The following is a 16,446-nucleotide window of genomic DNA, read 5'->3' as shown; positions in this document are numbered from 1 at the left end:
AAATAAAATAATTAATTAAAAAATTAAAAACACGACTGCTGCATTTTAAAGCGAACTGAAAAGCTAAAAATAATGTTCATATGTTAGTTACATAACTTTATGAATCTAAATTGGAATGTAAATATACACTCACGGTCATTCACAGTAAAATTACTAAGGGTTATGCTCATTTATGACCGTGAATGTAGGTACGTGTACATTTAATTTCTATTGCAGTCACCAGTCTATTGTAATTAATTTCAATTACAGTCGGGGGACCTTGGTGTGCCTAAGTGCATCTCAATCAAAACGTCCCCCGACTGCAATAGAAATTAAATGTACACGTACCTACATTCACGGTCATAAATGAGCATAACCCTTAGTAATTTTACTGTGAATGACCGTGAGTGTATATTTACATTCCAATTTAGATTCATAAAGTTATGTAACTAACATATGAACATTATTTTTAGCTTTTCAGTTCGCTTTAAAATGCAGCAGTCGTGTTTTTAATTTTTTAATTAATTATTTTATTGCTTGTACTATTGCTCTGTGCTAAAGCGATGACATTTTGTTAAAGCTCGGCCTTCGGCCTTCGCACTTAGACACTTTGTACTATTGTTCTGTGTGTGTAGTTGAATACGGTACCCGGTAACAGGCAAACAACCTCTGTAAAATGTAACGATGCGAGCGGTACGGCTACCATCAGTTTGGCATTGACATAAACGCTTCCGTGGGCGTGAACGTAATTTACTTTCTATGCATCTCACTCGTACTGACATATTAGTGCGAAAGAGATATACCTATAGGAAGTAAATTACGTTCACGATATCGTTTATGTCAATGCCAAACTGATGGTAGCCGTACGGAACACTAAATGCCTCGAGCTATCTCGGACTTGGCCAAATTATTTTTTAATGTATGGTACAGACTAGCCGAGGCGTAGACGTGGCCTACGATGGAGCGAGCTCGCCCAGAAGGTGCCTGTTCAATTCATTTCATTTTTGTGGTGCTATTCATTTGTAAGTTATTGAATATATTTTGTCATAACATATGCCTCTGTTTGACCCAATGGTTGCTGATAGAGAATGCCCTTTGGCAATAAGTCCGCCTTTTGTACATTTTTCTTTGTTTCCGCAATAAAGATTAAATCAACCAATAGTTAAGTACGTCATTAGGTACCGATTCATTTATTTTTCAACCGCTGAAGGCCAAACCATTAAAGCTTAAACTATGTACCTATTTTGAAATTTGAAATCTATTAGTAGGCAGTTCCTTTTTAATTATTAGGATAAAAGTAATATTCAAATTACGATCGATGCGTAATCATTTAAGAAAGGAGACTGTCCGTCTGATTACGTCGTAGTCGCATTAACAATATCCCTATTCGGACTTTAGAAAGCCGTTCTATCCTTTTACGGTTAATGTGGCGTGTACTGCCATAGGAATAAGGACGTATTGCTGCAAAAGACTGGAATAAATAGTCTTAATACCCTCACAATACTAACCTCGTGGTTTGTTTTTATTACACGACTGCCCAAACAAAAAGAGTGTATTGTTTTCAGCGTTCATGTTTGTATGTATGTGAGTTTCTTTATTTAATTGCATTAGATAGAGATAAACTACTTTTGAAATACACACTCGTTTGTAGAGCATTTATGAAGTAATCTATAGATCATCATTATAGTATAGCTAAAGCACAATACAATACTTACAATACTCTTTATTGCACACCGCACATACAAGTAGTTTACAATTAATGTACAATAACATAAATAAAGACAATAGAGGTAACCACAGGCTTAATGAAATTAAAGTACACCCTTAATATATTTTATTTGTGTGCGTTAAGTCTTGTTCTTTTGGAAGGGCTCGCATTTTTTTGTCTCTATAGATAAACGTGATCGTAACTTGAACACCATTACGTAAATATGGTCTAAAAATATCTCAGACGCTGACATTCTTACTTATGGGTACATTTATAGATACAAATATAATAAGGCTAGTAAATAGATTGTTAACCAAGGGTGGAAAGTGAACCATTTCACCCGAGATATTTAGGCGCTCGAACGAAGAGAGAGCGCCAATAGTTCGAGGGTGAGATGGTTACTTTTACCCGAGTTAAACACTCTACTTTTCATTTTGACTATGAGGAAAGTTAAACACGAGAAATGTAGGTTTATTATTGGTAAGTATAATTCTTTAGAACAAATTATTAACAGATATATAGGTAAACCACATAACTATAAGTCACTCGAATAACTTGAAAATGTAAACGGCGCCAATTTCAGTCATGCGGAAGCTTTTATGAGAGCTTATAATATATGGCATATATTGCTGTTAGCCGTTGCTCGAAGTAAAAATTAAAAAAAAATAGTTTCCACCCTAGGGTGGGAAATGCAATTTTCCACCCGGTTATCAGCTTATGAAAGGTAAACTTTCCGAACAGGAGAGATGAAAAATAAAATAAATACCTGGTACGACTACTCGCATTGACTTTCATCGTCCTTGGCGTTTAAAGGTTAAACTAAATTATTATAATTACTAAGGATATTAAAAATAGATAAAGTGGTAGGTACAATAGGTCCGTGTTTATTACTTCATTTATAAATACAGCTCAACAACTGGAGACTCAACACCTTCGCCACCCACAGTGTATGACGCGCCATTGTCTGCCCACATTGACTAATGACGGAAACTATGATTTATTTTACTTAGCCTTTCCCCCCGTCAATGATTTACTACAATCTGCCGTATTCGAACTTCAAGATATTCACAAGAGACGATATGTACTAGATCCATTCTAGATACGTTATAGTTTAGATATCAACTACATAGTTCTCTTTTGCAGCGCAATTCGGGCAAACCAATGTCACTTTTACGTTAGATAGGGTAAGATATCTATTAGATATGAATTGGATCTCTAAGTCGTATCCTGTGGAAATCGTTCAAGAGTATCTCCAGAATCACGCAAATGTCAATTTGACAGGTTACATCTTAAACATATCGTTATCGTATCTTGGTGATGTCTAAAAGATATCTAATAGATGTCTATTTCATAATCCGAATCGGGCCCAATATCTCATTATTTTAGCCGAGCCAAGACAGGATAACAACGGTTAAGTAGCAGCAAAAGTTGCAAATAAAACGAAGTGCTGATTGACCATCACACGTTCTTCATTGCCTCAACCATAATATTATCATTTAAAAGGAAAAAGGATCATATGTATTTTACGGACTGGAATAAAAAAACATAAAAAAATGTGTTTACTTAAATACTTGGACTCTACTTAAATGAAATTGGATTGAATTAATTACCCACTTGTCTTTTTATTTTGTTTGTTTGAAAACTGGTATCGTATTGGCTTGGCTCATGCGTTTAAGTAATTTTAAACTTTGCTATAAATGATGCATAAGGCTAATAAGAGTAATATGTTATGTCCATTATACATAATTATTTAACGAGCGCCATTTTATTCAATAATATTTTATACATATGTATATAATAGGTATAAATTCGTCTGATAATATGTTTTCCGTTTGCCCTCAGAACGGATCCTAATACTTAAGCCAAACCAAACAAAACGAAACTTATTACTATAGTTGGTTTTTTTTAGCATTAGAAAGAACTTACAAGAAGGTAAGCGATCTTGACATGTCTTTTAATTGAAAAACGCTTTTTAAAAATCAAAAACTAATACTTATGAAAGCAGAAGAATATACATTATCATATTAGATTCATAATTGTTACATATTTGCCGTAACTTATTTTTAAAATGTGTTTTTCAATTAAAAGACACATCAAGATTGTTTACCTTATTACTAATGCTAAAAAAACGAACTATAGACGACTCTTTTGCTGCAGCGAATTCTGGAATGCTAATAAATATTTATCGACGGTATAACGAGGTAGCTGAAAGCTGAAAGAAAACTTCAGTGCCAGGGCGTGCGAGTCTCTGTCGCCGTGAAAAATGAATAAAATTGTATTTGGGCCAGTCGAGCTGTCCCGCCGTCGAAGAATTGCGAATGTACGTTATATTTATAACCAAGGCTTCACAACTTGCATTGTTATTGTTACAAGTAAAGTAAAGACATAATTTAACTGAATAAACTAAAGACAAAAAATTCTTTTTAACACTGATTTATTATACTTAACTAATGTATTCGAGAACAGGTTACAAACACCGCGGCGCGCACTCACACATGCATACATATCTAACAAGGGTCCACTACTATACGCCCTTTTTCTAATAAGATAAACCATAAAACAGAGGCGTAATTTCTTTTTTGGGACCAATTTCCATCCCGCCTCCGCCTCCTAGCCGAGTCGGTCCCTGCCCTCGGAGTACGAGGTCCCGGGTTCGGATCCTTGTAAGGGCATTTATTTGTTTTTTTTATCACAAATATTTGTTCCTGAGTTATGGATGTTTTCTATACAGGTATACGCGTATTTATATACAGTAAAACTTGAAACGTCCACAGCTGGGACTCATGGTGCAGTCCCGGCACTTATTAGCACTATAGTTCGTTTTTTTTAGCATTAGAAATAAAGTAAACAATCTTGATGTGTCTTTTAATTGAAAAACACATTTTAAAAATAAGTTATGGCAAATATGTAACAATTATGAATCTAATACGATCATTTATATTCTTCTGCTTTCATAAGTAATAGTTTTCAAATTTTAAAAAGCGTTTTTAAATTAAAAGACATGTCAAGATCGCTTACCTTCTTTCTAATGCTAAAAAAAACGAACTATAAATTACCTCTGTTAATTAGACAAAACAAACCTATTCCCCAGGTAGTAGTAGTTTTTCGAAATAGTCAAGTCATAATTACATACTTCAATTACCTCTACAATTGAGACAGCTTATTGTATTTTTATAATTTTGATTTATTTGGCACCTTTTAGTTTTTCGTTGAAACTTAGATGGTTAAGACAGTTTTTTACAAAGAATGTAGCAGATGATGCGATTGCTTGTTGAGAAAATCCAATCAATATTAGATGAGTCACAGTTTCTTCCTAAGACCGTTTATGTCAAAATACCTTTACGAGTAAATGTTACCCAATTTAACATTAATATAACAGATGGCTAAGCTCTTGTTGTTCTTACAACAAAGCTGTTAACTGACCATTGAAAGACCCTATCTCGTAGCAATAAGGTTTACGAATGCTCAGCAGGCGATGCCACATATTACACAGAGCAGTTTAGTTTATGCTCAGTCCGACCTTGCAGCTTAGATTATGGATTTGTCTAGGTGATGCGATAACTCGGCAGTTATCTGAACAAGTGTCTCATTGAGCTCGTTCGGAGATAACCTGCCGAGCGACAACATATGCCGTCATCGACCATTTCGAGCGGTAAGTACAGTATGTAAAGTTGCCATCAGATACATCGATCGGAGCGGCTAAGGCACTCAAAAATATTTGAATATGCACTTTATCGTCTGGTAATAGAAGCTTTGTTCAGATATTTGTGAACACTTTGGCCGCTCCGATATATCTGAAAGAGACTGTAACAAAGAATCTACCTACTGCCAGAAATTGGGGATGGTGACGTACATAATTAGATAGGATATTCCCATTCTAGCTTTAAAATGATACCCTTTCCAATGTCTATATTTTAGCATCGTAGACGGGAAGAACCTTCTCGACTTATTCGCGATTTTGTTAACAAACGTTAATTGATGCAAACATAAATAAATAACAGCTCGCAAACTGATTTACATGAACATGAAAATGGGACGGGTAAATTATAGCTTGTGGGGAACACCGGGCGACAATGTTAATACTTGTAAAATACTGCAGAGAGAGGAAAGGCTACAATAACAACCAATGTCGACGACCATAAATATTTATAAGTAAATGTACTTTTATACTGATTGAATGAGGACAACAATTTATATTTTTGTCACACGATCACGCAAGTAAAGTTAACACATTAATCTTAAAAGGCGTCCTTTTACGCCTTACTAGAAAACTATTAGTTAACGAAAATTTAATTTCACAAAAACAATATAAACAAATAATAAACAATGCTCACCTGCTTAAACTCCCAAGAAAACTGTCTCTAAACAATAAAACCGTAATCAGGTCGTGTTAATACGTTAAAGAAAATATTAAAAGTATTATTTATTAGGTAACTTCGATATTTCGATCAGCCGGGGCTGTCGTCGGCTCGCGAATAGCGGTCGTCGCGGTGCACTGCGGTCGAATGTGTGTGCCGCGGCCGCGGGCTGGTAGCCGAGTCTCGGCCGTCTGCCGTCTCGGATATGCGTGGGCCCGCAGAGCTGGTCGCGTAGCGACGCTGGTTCAACGGAGCCTGCGATTTGTCATTTGAACAAGCCGAACACCAAATACCATTTATGTTTTCATTTTTGATAGAAGCTTTTATCGCTGTGCTTTTGTTTCAACACTTGCAACAGTTATGCAACTAGAGTTAGACCAAGAAAAGTCTGCAGTGATTTTGATGGCATTACGCAGTGCAGGTGTTATTTAATAACTACGTCATAATTTCATAGAAGTTTGACGTTTAAAATAACACTTGCACTGCGTGTGCTATCAAAATCGTTGCAGACTTATCTTGGTGTAGCTCTAATATTAGGGTTTATTATGACCATCATCTTCGGTCTGGTATCATCAGGTCAACTCGATACAATAATATTGCATTAGCATTACAACTTACTAAACATACCGGGTGTGGCCTGTAACATGAGCAAATAATTAAAACATAGATTGTACTCCTCAAACGGTGACACTTTTGTTCAACAACTGTTTAAAAATTATGAAGTATTTAGACTCCCTATTTTTCATACAAAATAAATATTTTTCAATGGACGCCATCGCCTCGCTATTATCATTGTGATTGACGTTGTTTGTCACGCCTTAAACATAACAAAATTCGCAATACACTGCGTCTTAGAATAAACTTTAAAGTGTAAGTATTAAAAATCATACCACAAGTTATTTTTAAAAGTCGCCGAACAAATGTTGGTCAGTATGAGGAGTACAGCCTACAGTTAAATTTTTTGCTCATATTACAGGCCACATCCGGTATGTGATGTTTTAGCTCAATTAAATATGGGATGTGGATCTCATTTTGGGTGTGGTAAGCAAGTGGTAAGCTCCCGAGGTAGCGGGTTGAAAAGTTGTGAGTAGTATATCCTTATAAGGCATCGTTTGAGGTAGTCAAGCTCCAAGCTTTAGGGCCAATTTTTCCAAGCAATCTTTGGAACAAAATACATAATAAAGTATGTTTTATTTACCTACCAGGTGTTTACTTTTAAAAAAATAATGAAATATAACACTGAGACTGTACAAACATTGTCATGCAAGGCCCACACAACAAGATTTTTGTATGAACAGTGTATTGAAGGTGAACCAGGTGTAAAATATATCCATCTATAACAGATTGTTGCAGTGCGGAAAGGGAAGAGTCGTAGAATATACATTCTCCCCTACATTTCACGACTCTTCGCTTTCCGCACAGACTCTACCTCTCCTTTTCATGTCTACATCGATCAGAAAGAATTAGTGATTAGTGCACTATAATACAAATATTGGTATGGTATAATAATATACTCCGCCTGGTACTCTCTTCCCGTCTTTTCGTGGTCACGTGACTGACACAAGCCTACGTCATCATGCGACAGCGCAATATGATAATATGCGATAGCGCTATATAAAGTGGCCATGTTATTGTGACGTAGGCTTGTGCCACTCTGGGAACAGAAGATCATGTTTTATTAGACTATGAATACAGATCATCTTCCCTGATTCGCCATTTTCGTTAATTCGTCAGTTTTCCAAATTCGTCAATGCCATCAAAATCGTTGATTCATTAATTTCTCTAAATGGTTTATTCCTGTGACTCGTCATCTATCAATGTGCGAAGAAAAGAAAAGTACGTAGCGTAGAAACGTAGAATATACCAAATTTAGAAAAAATTAGAATATATTTAATCACGCCAACGCTAAATATCTCAATTACATGTTTATTCGAACGTATTCTGACATCAAAACGACATCTAAATGATATCAATAATAACCGATTTATCGTGCAATTCGCTGATGCCTACTTATCCGTCCATGTATTGGTTGGTTGTGGCGAGCGAGATACTACAACTAAATGACATCATTCTGTGTCATCATCAGTGTACGTTCGAATTGGCCTGTGAGACTAGCACCGCGAAACTGCAGAACCTTGGTTGTAAACGGTAACGTAGGCAAATCCGGAACCAGTAGATTTGCGAACTCGCCTCGCTCCCCCGCGCCGCCCCCACGTCTAGCTGTTGTACATCCTTGTATGGCACAACACAATATGTACGTCAAAATACCGGCCTACAGCATGTAGGGTCATGCGCAGTATAGTGTTGCTCGAGCAAAGTTGATACAACCGATAGACGGATTTGTGAAATTCCATTCAATTTTCTATTGATCTAACTTAGTAAGGGCCACTTGCACCATCCCACTAACCCGTGGCTAAGCGGTTAAACCATTAACCTAGTGTCAAATTGTACTGGTAACCATGGTAACTCCAGGTTTAACCGGTTAACCCCGGGTTGGTGGAATAGTACAAGTGGGCCTAAAGGAACATAAACTATAGGTGGCTTTCCATCACAAAAGGGTCCTTATGCTTCAAGTGTAATAAGGTCCTTTCCATCTGAAACTTCAACAGAAATTATTGCACATCATAAGGATGATGTGCAATAAGAACCTTACGCTGGAAAGCCACGTATAGAGTAGTGTAGTATTGGCACAGAATAAATAATAGTACCTACTAGGTACAGAAGACTCACTCTCTAACAAAACGCGTCTGTCACGATCAGCACAGATATGGCCGCTAGGTGGCGACAGCGCCACGCGCGGCTTATGGCAAACCCCAAAATTGGGGTCGAACGGATGGACTTTTAGCTACCTGTAGCAAAGCGACGAAATCGCGGAGTGAGCCACGCCTGGTATTGGTAAATAGCTACTTTTACTGGGGTGTCATTCTGAATCCCTAATAGTCCGGGAGCCGGCTGCATGAAACAAACCTCATCAAAAAATAGAATATACCTACCCTGTAGAGGTACCTGACATTTAGTAGATTCCAACGCACTTGGTCGGCCTAGGCTTAACCTGGCAGATTTTGTACAAATGGCAAAAACGTTGGACAAAAATTCATCAAAAAAAACCTCATCGAAGATTTTTCGATAAAAAAATTTTGATGATTTTTTTATAAATTTGGTCGGACTGCAAAAACTGCCAGGTTAAGGTGAGGCCGACCAAGACCTACGTCAACAGGCTTATTTTAGCTATTATTATCCGTTTGTTTCATTCTATTTTTCGATGAGGTAAATTGTAGCTCTCACGTGACCCAATAAATCTGGTCGGACTGCAAAAACTGCCAGGCTAAGGTGAGGCCGACCACTTTTTTTTTACTGTCCTCAAGGTCAGGTATCCTACCATACAAGTTTCATTCTATTTTTCGATGAGGTTTTTTTTGATGAATTTTTGTCCAACGTTTTTGCCATTTGTACAAAATCTGCCAGGTTAAGCCTAGGCCGACCAAGTGCGTTGGAATCTACTAAATGTCAGGTACCTCTACAGGGTAGGTATATTCTATTTTTTGATGAGGTTTGTTTCATGCAGCCGGCTCCCGGACTATAACAACGTTTGTCCTAAAGTCACTTGCCCTAACTGGTTTGTCCTAATGGGCACATGTCCTAACGATCAATTGTCATACAGATTATTTTCCATAATGTAATGGTTAGCCTAAGACTCATTTGTCCTAAACATTTGTACCATAACTATCAAGATCCCTAATGTTTTTTACCATATTCTTCGAAATCCCTAACAATGTTTGTCATAAAATAACATGTTCTAACTGTTTTGACCTAAGGGCTATTGCCCTAATGATCAATTGTCATAACAGTTACTTTTCCTATTGATCAATTATCATAACAATTACTTTCCATAATGAATGGTAACGAACTGTTGCCACAAAAGTGGGTTAGGTTAGGTTAGAACCGTGACCCTCGCAAAAACGAACTGCTGCCACAAAAGTGGGTTAGGTTAGGTTAAAACTGCGACCATTGTAAAAACGAACTGTTGCCACAAAAGTGGGTTAGGTTAGGTTAGAACTGTGATCCTCGCAAGAACGAACTGCTGCCACAAAAGTGGGTTAGGTTAGGTTAGAACTGTGACCATTGTAAAAACGAAACGCAATAGGGAAATCAACATTAGAGCATACGAGTGTAAGTCAAGCAACGATAGGCCAAGTAAAATTAGGTAACATGATGGTTAGGATATATAATTTTTAGGCCTTACAATAATTCGGAAAAAAAAGAATTATGCTACATAACATTAGGATAAATACTCAATATGGAAAGTGTCATTAGGGAAAAACATATTAGGACAAAAAAAAATCGGCCATTCGATAATAGGGAAACCAAAATTAGGGTATACGAGTGTTAGGACAACTGATCATTATGACAAACAATATTAGGGAATGCAAAGATAGGAGAAAAGATTTTAGGGATTCAGATATAGATCCCTTTTACTGTAATCGAGTTAGCAATGGCACTTTAAGTGCCTTACTGTGAAAAGTTCGCTCAATAGAAAATGAAAAGAAAATTTCACAAGCGTATAATGCCCACACCTTAAGCGACGTCTCCTAAGTAAAGCGTGCCTCTTGTTACTGAGTAAGCATGCTTTGAGCAGCCTTTGATTTCAGATCAGATATCATCTATGACAAGTATGACATCAGTTTACGAATTAAACGCGGTTGAGTCAGTTGTAACATTCAAGCTCATGACGCTAATATAGTCGAACCATAAGGCCAGTTCAAACTTACATTCTGGCATCAAAATAATATCTTAATGATATCATTCGCCCATGTGTCTCGCTCACGCCAGTACAAAGTATGGACAAGACAAATGCGCGAACGATAACAAAATGATATAATCTAAGTTTGATTTGGCCTCCATGCTAAGATTTCCTGCCAAGTGCTACGTTAAAGTTATGGCACTTTTTTACGGGGTAGGTAGTAAGTACAACCAGCAACACTCCAAGGTCCACCGATGTACAGTTAACAGTGTGGGCGATGGTACCTATGTATGCATTGTTACTACAAAGTTCGCGCGGTGCTGGACGCTCAGTCCAATCAATCACCTCATTAATTTCATAGGTATTGATTTTACTATTCCTTGTAGCTCTGGCTAGTGGCTACTTGCCTACGCATAGGTATTTTGGAATTAGGCAGCGGAGCGGATACTCCAAACCAGCTCAAGGAAATCTTCGGCTTCAGGATGCTTCAACGAAATGACAAAGATTGAAGAATAAACACTGAAAACTGAAATTATCATTTCATGTGATAGGTATGTAGGTTTATTATAGTATTTATAGTCAATGACTTAATGCGAGCATCTAAGAACTCTAAATATCGATCATCTCCTCGAGGCGTATCGAGTAAGGTACGTCGTGCACGGTGGTGAAGTTGACAGCTTTGGAGCGCGCCACCACGTCCGACACCACTTGGTCGCGGTACTCCTGCCAGCGGCGCGCCGACACGAACTCTTTGAATAGTTGCTTCTTTGTCGGGATCTGCGCAAACGCTCATTATTAGAGTAACAATCATTTTCTTACTGTAACATATAAAATTTCACTGAGAAACATAACACAATAGTATTGCTATGGACATCACACTAAGCAACGCTTTCCACAAAGCAATCGACAGGGAGAAGTGGAGAGCTGCCATAGGAAAAATTTGCAAGCGGGGTCACGATCCTCAGCAGTGAGGGACCGACTTAGAAGAAGAAGAGTATTGTTATTGAGGTGAAAATCCTAAATCAATCAAGACTATCAGCACCCACAGGAAACCCTTCCTGAAAACACAGAGACGGCCTCCAAAGTAATAATTATAATTACTATTTAGAATGACCTTCTTCTCGAGATAGTGCTGTATCCGCGTCCAGATGTTGGCAGTGTTCCGCTGCAGCAGCCAGACCTTCGGCAGCAGCATGCAGTCGACTGGCGTGAGCGCGACGATGCGCCGGTCGCGCATGTTGATACAGCTCAGTGACTCAAAGATGACCCTTGTAAAACTGCTTCTTAGGCAGGGCAGCACTATATTGACTAAAAGTCACCTTCTTCTCGAGAGTGCTGTATCCGTGTCCAGATGTTGGCAGTGTTCCGCTGCAGCAGCCAGACCTTCGGCAGCAGCATGCAGTCGACGGGCGTGAGCGCGACGATGCGCCGGTCGCGCATCTTGATACAGCTCAGTGACCCAAAGATGACCCTTGTAAAACTGCTTCTTAGGACAGACAGGCAGGGCAGGACTATATTGACTGAAAGTCACCTTCTTCTCGAGATAGTGCTGTATCCGTGTCCAGATGTTGGCAGTGTTCCGCTGCAGCAGCCAGACCTTCGGCAGCAGCATGCAGTCGACGGGCGTGAGCGCGACGATGCGCCGGTCGCGCATGTTCTCGCCGAAACCGAACGTGGACCCGGGGTTGTAGATAACCACCTGCTCAAATACATATAGCATAAGAAAACCGGGCAAGTGCGAGTCGGACTCGCGCACGAAGGGTTCCGTACCATAATGCAAAAAAAAAACAAAAAAAAATGCAAAAAAAAGACGGTCACCCATCCAAGTACTGACCACGCCCGACGTTGCTTAACTTTGGTCAAAAATCACGTTTGTTGTATGGGAGCCCCATTTAAATCTTTATTTTATTCTTTTTTTTAGTATTTGTTGTTATAGCGGCAACAGAAATACATCATCTGTGAAAATTTCAACTGTCTAGCTATCACGGTTCGTGAGATACAGCCTGGTGACAGACGGACGGACGGACGGACGGACAGCGAAGTCTTAATAATAGGGTCCCGTTTTACCGATTGGGTACGGAACCCTAAAAAACTAAATAAAGGTACGGAAGGATAGCTACTAGCTACTTTTTTTCATAAGCGTATTTCAATAAATAGACACGTCAAGATTTTACCCTTTTATTAACCCTTATAATTTATGTTGCATTACATGTTTTATTTTTAATAAAATCCACATTTTTCTTCTAAAAAGTAGGTAACTATTTTGTCGAGGGATTGGGATTGTATCAAATATGATTCATATGATTTTCCGAAACTGGAAAATCCTGGATTTTTTCCCTTAGTTTTTAATAGCCTAGTATGCTCAATAAGTGACGAAAAACTAAAAAAAAAATTTTATTTAAGATATTTCGAGTCTTGCCAAGTTAAGGGTTAATTATAAAAAAAACGGGGTAGGTATAGGTATTAGGTAGTGTTAGCTACAAAGTCTGCAAACTGCTGACAACGCAACGCGACCACCCAGCGGGACCCCTTCTTCAGGCAGCAAGGGCTGAAACTCAGCCTATTTGGCCGTAGAGGCTCGTTCGATTAACATCATACATCCTTAAATACTAGTTCTGAGATTTTTATGTTGAATTACATTTTAATTTGAAAATGTGTACTTTAAAATCTTATTTTTTATTAAATTGTATTTAATTTTGGTTAATTTGGTTTCATATTTAATTTTTCACAAAATAACCAAATAAATTTATTCAAAGTTCTTCCCTAAGAACTAAAAGTAGGTTTATCAACTCGTTCTAGAACTTGAATTCACCTATCAATATCAGCGGGAACCAAACCTGCATGAAATACGTTCGCAAATTAACAGGATCAGCCTTTGGCTTTTGTGGCATTTCGGTTTCGGGAACTAGGATCGGATCGGATATGGCCGGACTTAACCTGCCAAACAAAAAACAAATAAATAAAAGACATTCATAATCATCATCATATCAGCCATAAGACGTCCACTGCTGAACACAGGCCTCCCCCTTGGACCTCCATCTGCATGATGGGGGTGAATGTCATAATCGCCACGCTTGGCAGACGCTGCTGCCCGTCCACCGGTGGTCTTGGACGTAGTTTAAGGACATACCCGGGTCCGAAAATACATTTAATTCATTCGAATAATACTTCAATCCTTTTATAGTATGTTCGGAAAGAGAAGATTCGTGGAATGTATGAGGCCCAATTAGAGATGGGTAGGGGTGAGTAAATACTGAGTATTTACTCGATATTTACTCAAAGCACCCGATAAATACCCGTATTTACTCATTTAGGTGGGTAAAAACGATTGCTTATAAAATATTCAAAAAGTGAGATTTAAGAACAAAATTGTCTTTTATTGAAGAGTGCTAACGTGTATTAACAACATCTATAAAATAAAAAGCATATAGGACGCTTAATTTAGGAATAAAAGGTAATTTAGTGAGAGGCAAAATGTGATGATGAATAGTTAACAATTTTGTTTTCAATAAGAAAGTATTTACTTTAAAAATATGGTACTTAAATTCTATTGATGTTCTAGATAACTTCATGTCGCGCAAAAAGTGGGTGTTTACGCGGCACTTACGACCTTTTATTAAGGGTTTTTTAAAGAAAACTCAAAAATGGCTCAACCGATGATGTTCAAAATATTGTTTTTTGTACTCTATTATACGGCTAATCTCTCGATATGTTTTCATATTTTTTCTGAACTTTGGTTCTAAAGTTATAGAGAGATAAACATTATTTTGGCCTTTCGAAACGGTTTTTTTTTCCCAAAATATTCAATTTATCCAAAAATGTTCTTAGATACATTCCAGTTATTTTTAAAGACCCATTTAATGATGTGCAACACGTTGGTGGTTTCTGAAAATTTTTTTTGTGACAATTAGTTACATGTATGGAGTGCCCCTCTTAAAAATACATTTCTTACAAATTTGAGTACTTGATCGAGTAGCGGCTTACAAAATACACCTATATTTCAAATTTATATGCCCCTTTCAGCACTCTAAATAGTTTATACCCACCAATTTGGGTATAAACGAGTAAATACGGGTATATTGAGTAAATACTGAGTATTTACTCGGTATTTACCCGTGAGTATTTACTCACTACCCATCTCTAGGCCCAATACATTTTACGACTCCTCTCTTTCCGCACAGACTCCATACCTATTTGTGTAAGAAATAAAGTGGCCGTTATAAATATGGCAAAGCGGGCAAAATAACATGGACCCTGGTAATAAATACCTAAGGACTGAAATAGTAGTTTTTAAGCCGATTGTTGTAAATGGGGTAGGCAACTGTCAGAGGTTTGCATAGATGGCGCTATCATAGCTTGCCTCTTTTTCTATGAGATTTGGCTTAAAGGTCTGGCATCCAGGGTATTAAAAAAAAATTGACACAGTTCTAGGGATTGACAGGGCAAGCTATGATGGCGCCATCTGCTAAAAATGTCCACCGGCCAACCCCATTAGGGTGTTTAACCCTATAGTGGGTGGGTACAAATTTTTAAATTAGGTATTATCGCTTTTTTAATGTATTTAATCATAAAGCATTTCTTGACAATAAATCTATAAATTATTTTGATAACCCGGTATAATAATTCTTACCTCACAGAACTTCGGGTTAAAATCTCGCTAGGCGGCTTCAATACGATATTCGAGACGGCCGTATTGTCTTCATCGATCCCTTCTGTGATCGTTTGGCTCCACCCTAGTTTTGTGTCCATGTCACTCTCTCGGATGTCACGTCTCTGCGACGTCGTATGCTTGAGGACCCCGTGGAGTTTGGATGCTGCCTGATGCCGCGAGGGTACTTCGTCGGTGTCGGATTTCATTACTGCGCTGTGACCTTTGTTTCCAAACCATTTTTTTTCTATAGAGAGTTCTTGTTCTTGCGGTGGTACCTAAAATAAATAGGTATCATCATTAAAAGGTAGTAGTTAGTAGTAGTAAACTCTTTATTGTACAAAAATACATATTAAAAATAACATACAATTAGTAAGAATTACAAAGGCGAACTGAAAAAAGTGAAGTGAAAGGTTTTATAGGAAGAAGTTTATTTCAAATTTCCAGCTATTAAGGTGGTTCGCCTAGGTTACTCAAAACTTAACTCTCGCTAGATGGCACCACTTTTGCAAAATTTCAGATTTTATTTTTTTGTGAAATGGTCTTGGTATTTGTATACTTAAAAGTATGTTTCGCGCACTCTTTAAGTAAATATTGAACTATTAAAATAAACATTGAATACTTCATTGTGCAAAAACCACCTTTTTAATTCGACGGAGTGTTGCTGTCACGCTTTTTCCTACTGTTACACATGCAAACAGTGTTTCCGTGATCCTTGTAGTAGACAATTTCACACAACGTAAGTATGTTGCAATAGCGTAACGGTATGTTCGTGGAAATACGTGCAAGAGGATTGGGGTTCAAGACTGGTGCGAGTAGGTAATTTCTTTTTGTTTCTCCTTTGTGTTATCTTACCTTTAAACGAGCAATTATTATACATATAATTATTTATTTATATATTTGGATGGTATCAGAAACGGCTCTTAACGATTTCGTTGAAATTTGCTATAAGGGGTTTGATCTCTTAGCTAGGTCTATGAGAAAACGCGCATTTTTGAGTTTTTGTTTTGTA

General features: G+C 37.7%; 1 protein-coding gene across 1 annotated transcript in view; it reads right to left on the bottom strand.

Moving 5' to 3' along the window:
- LOC134666441 (uncharacterized) overlaps nucleotides 1-16,446 on the bottom strand; it is a 215,024-nt gene that overhangs the window by 5,960 nt on the left and 192,618 nt on the right. Inside the window, exon 5 of the mRNA XM_063523603.1 lies at nucleotides 6,022-6,089. Coding sequence (XP_063379673.1) covers nucleotides 6,086-6,089 — 4 coding nt within the window. The 3' untranslated portion in view covers nucleotides 6,022-6,085. The remainder of the gene's footprint in view (nucleotides 1-6,021; nucleotides 6,090-16,446) is intronic.

This window comes from Cydia fagiglandana, chromosome 8 (assembly GCF_963556715.1).
Source record: "Cydia fagiglandana chromosome 8, ilCydFagi1.1, whole genome shotgun sequence".
Lineage (NCBI taxonomy): Eukaryota > Metazoa > Arthropoda > Insecta > Lepidoptera > Tortricidae > Cydia > Cydia fagiglandana.
This window is presented reverse-complemented; position numbering and strand designations above follow the sequence as displayed.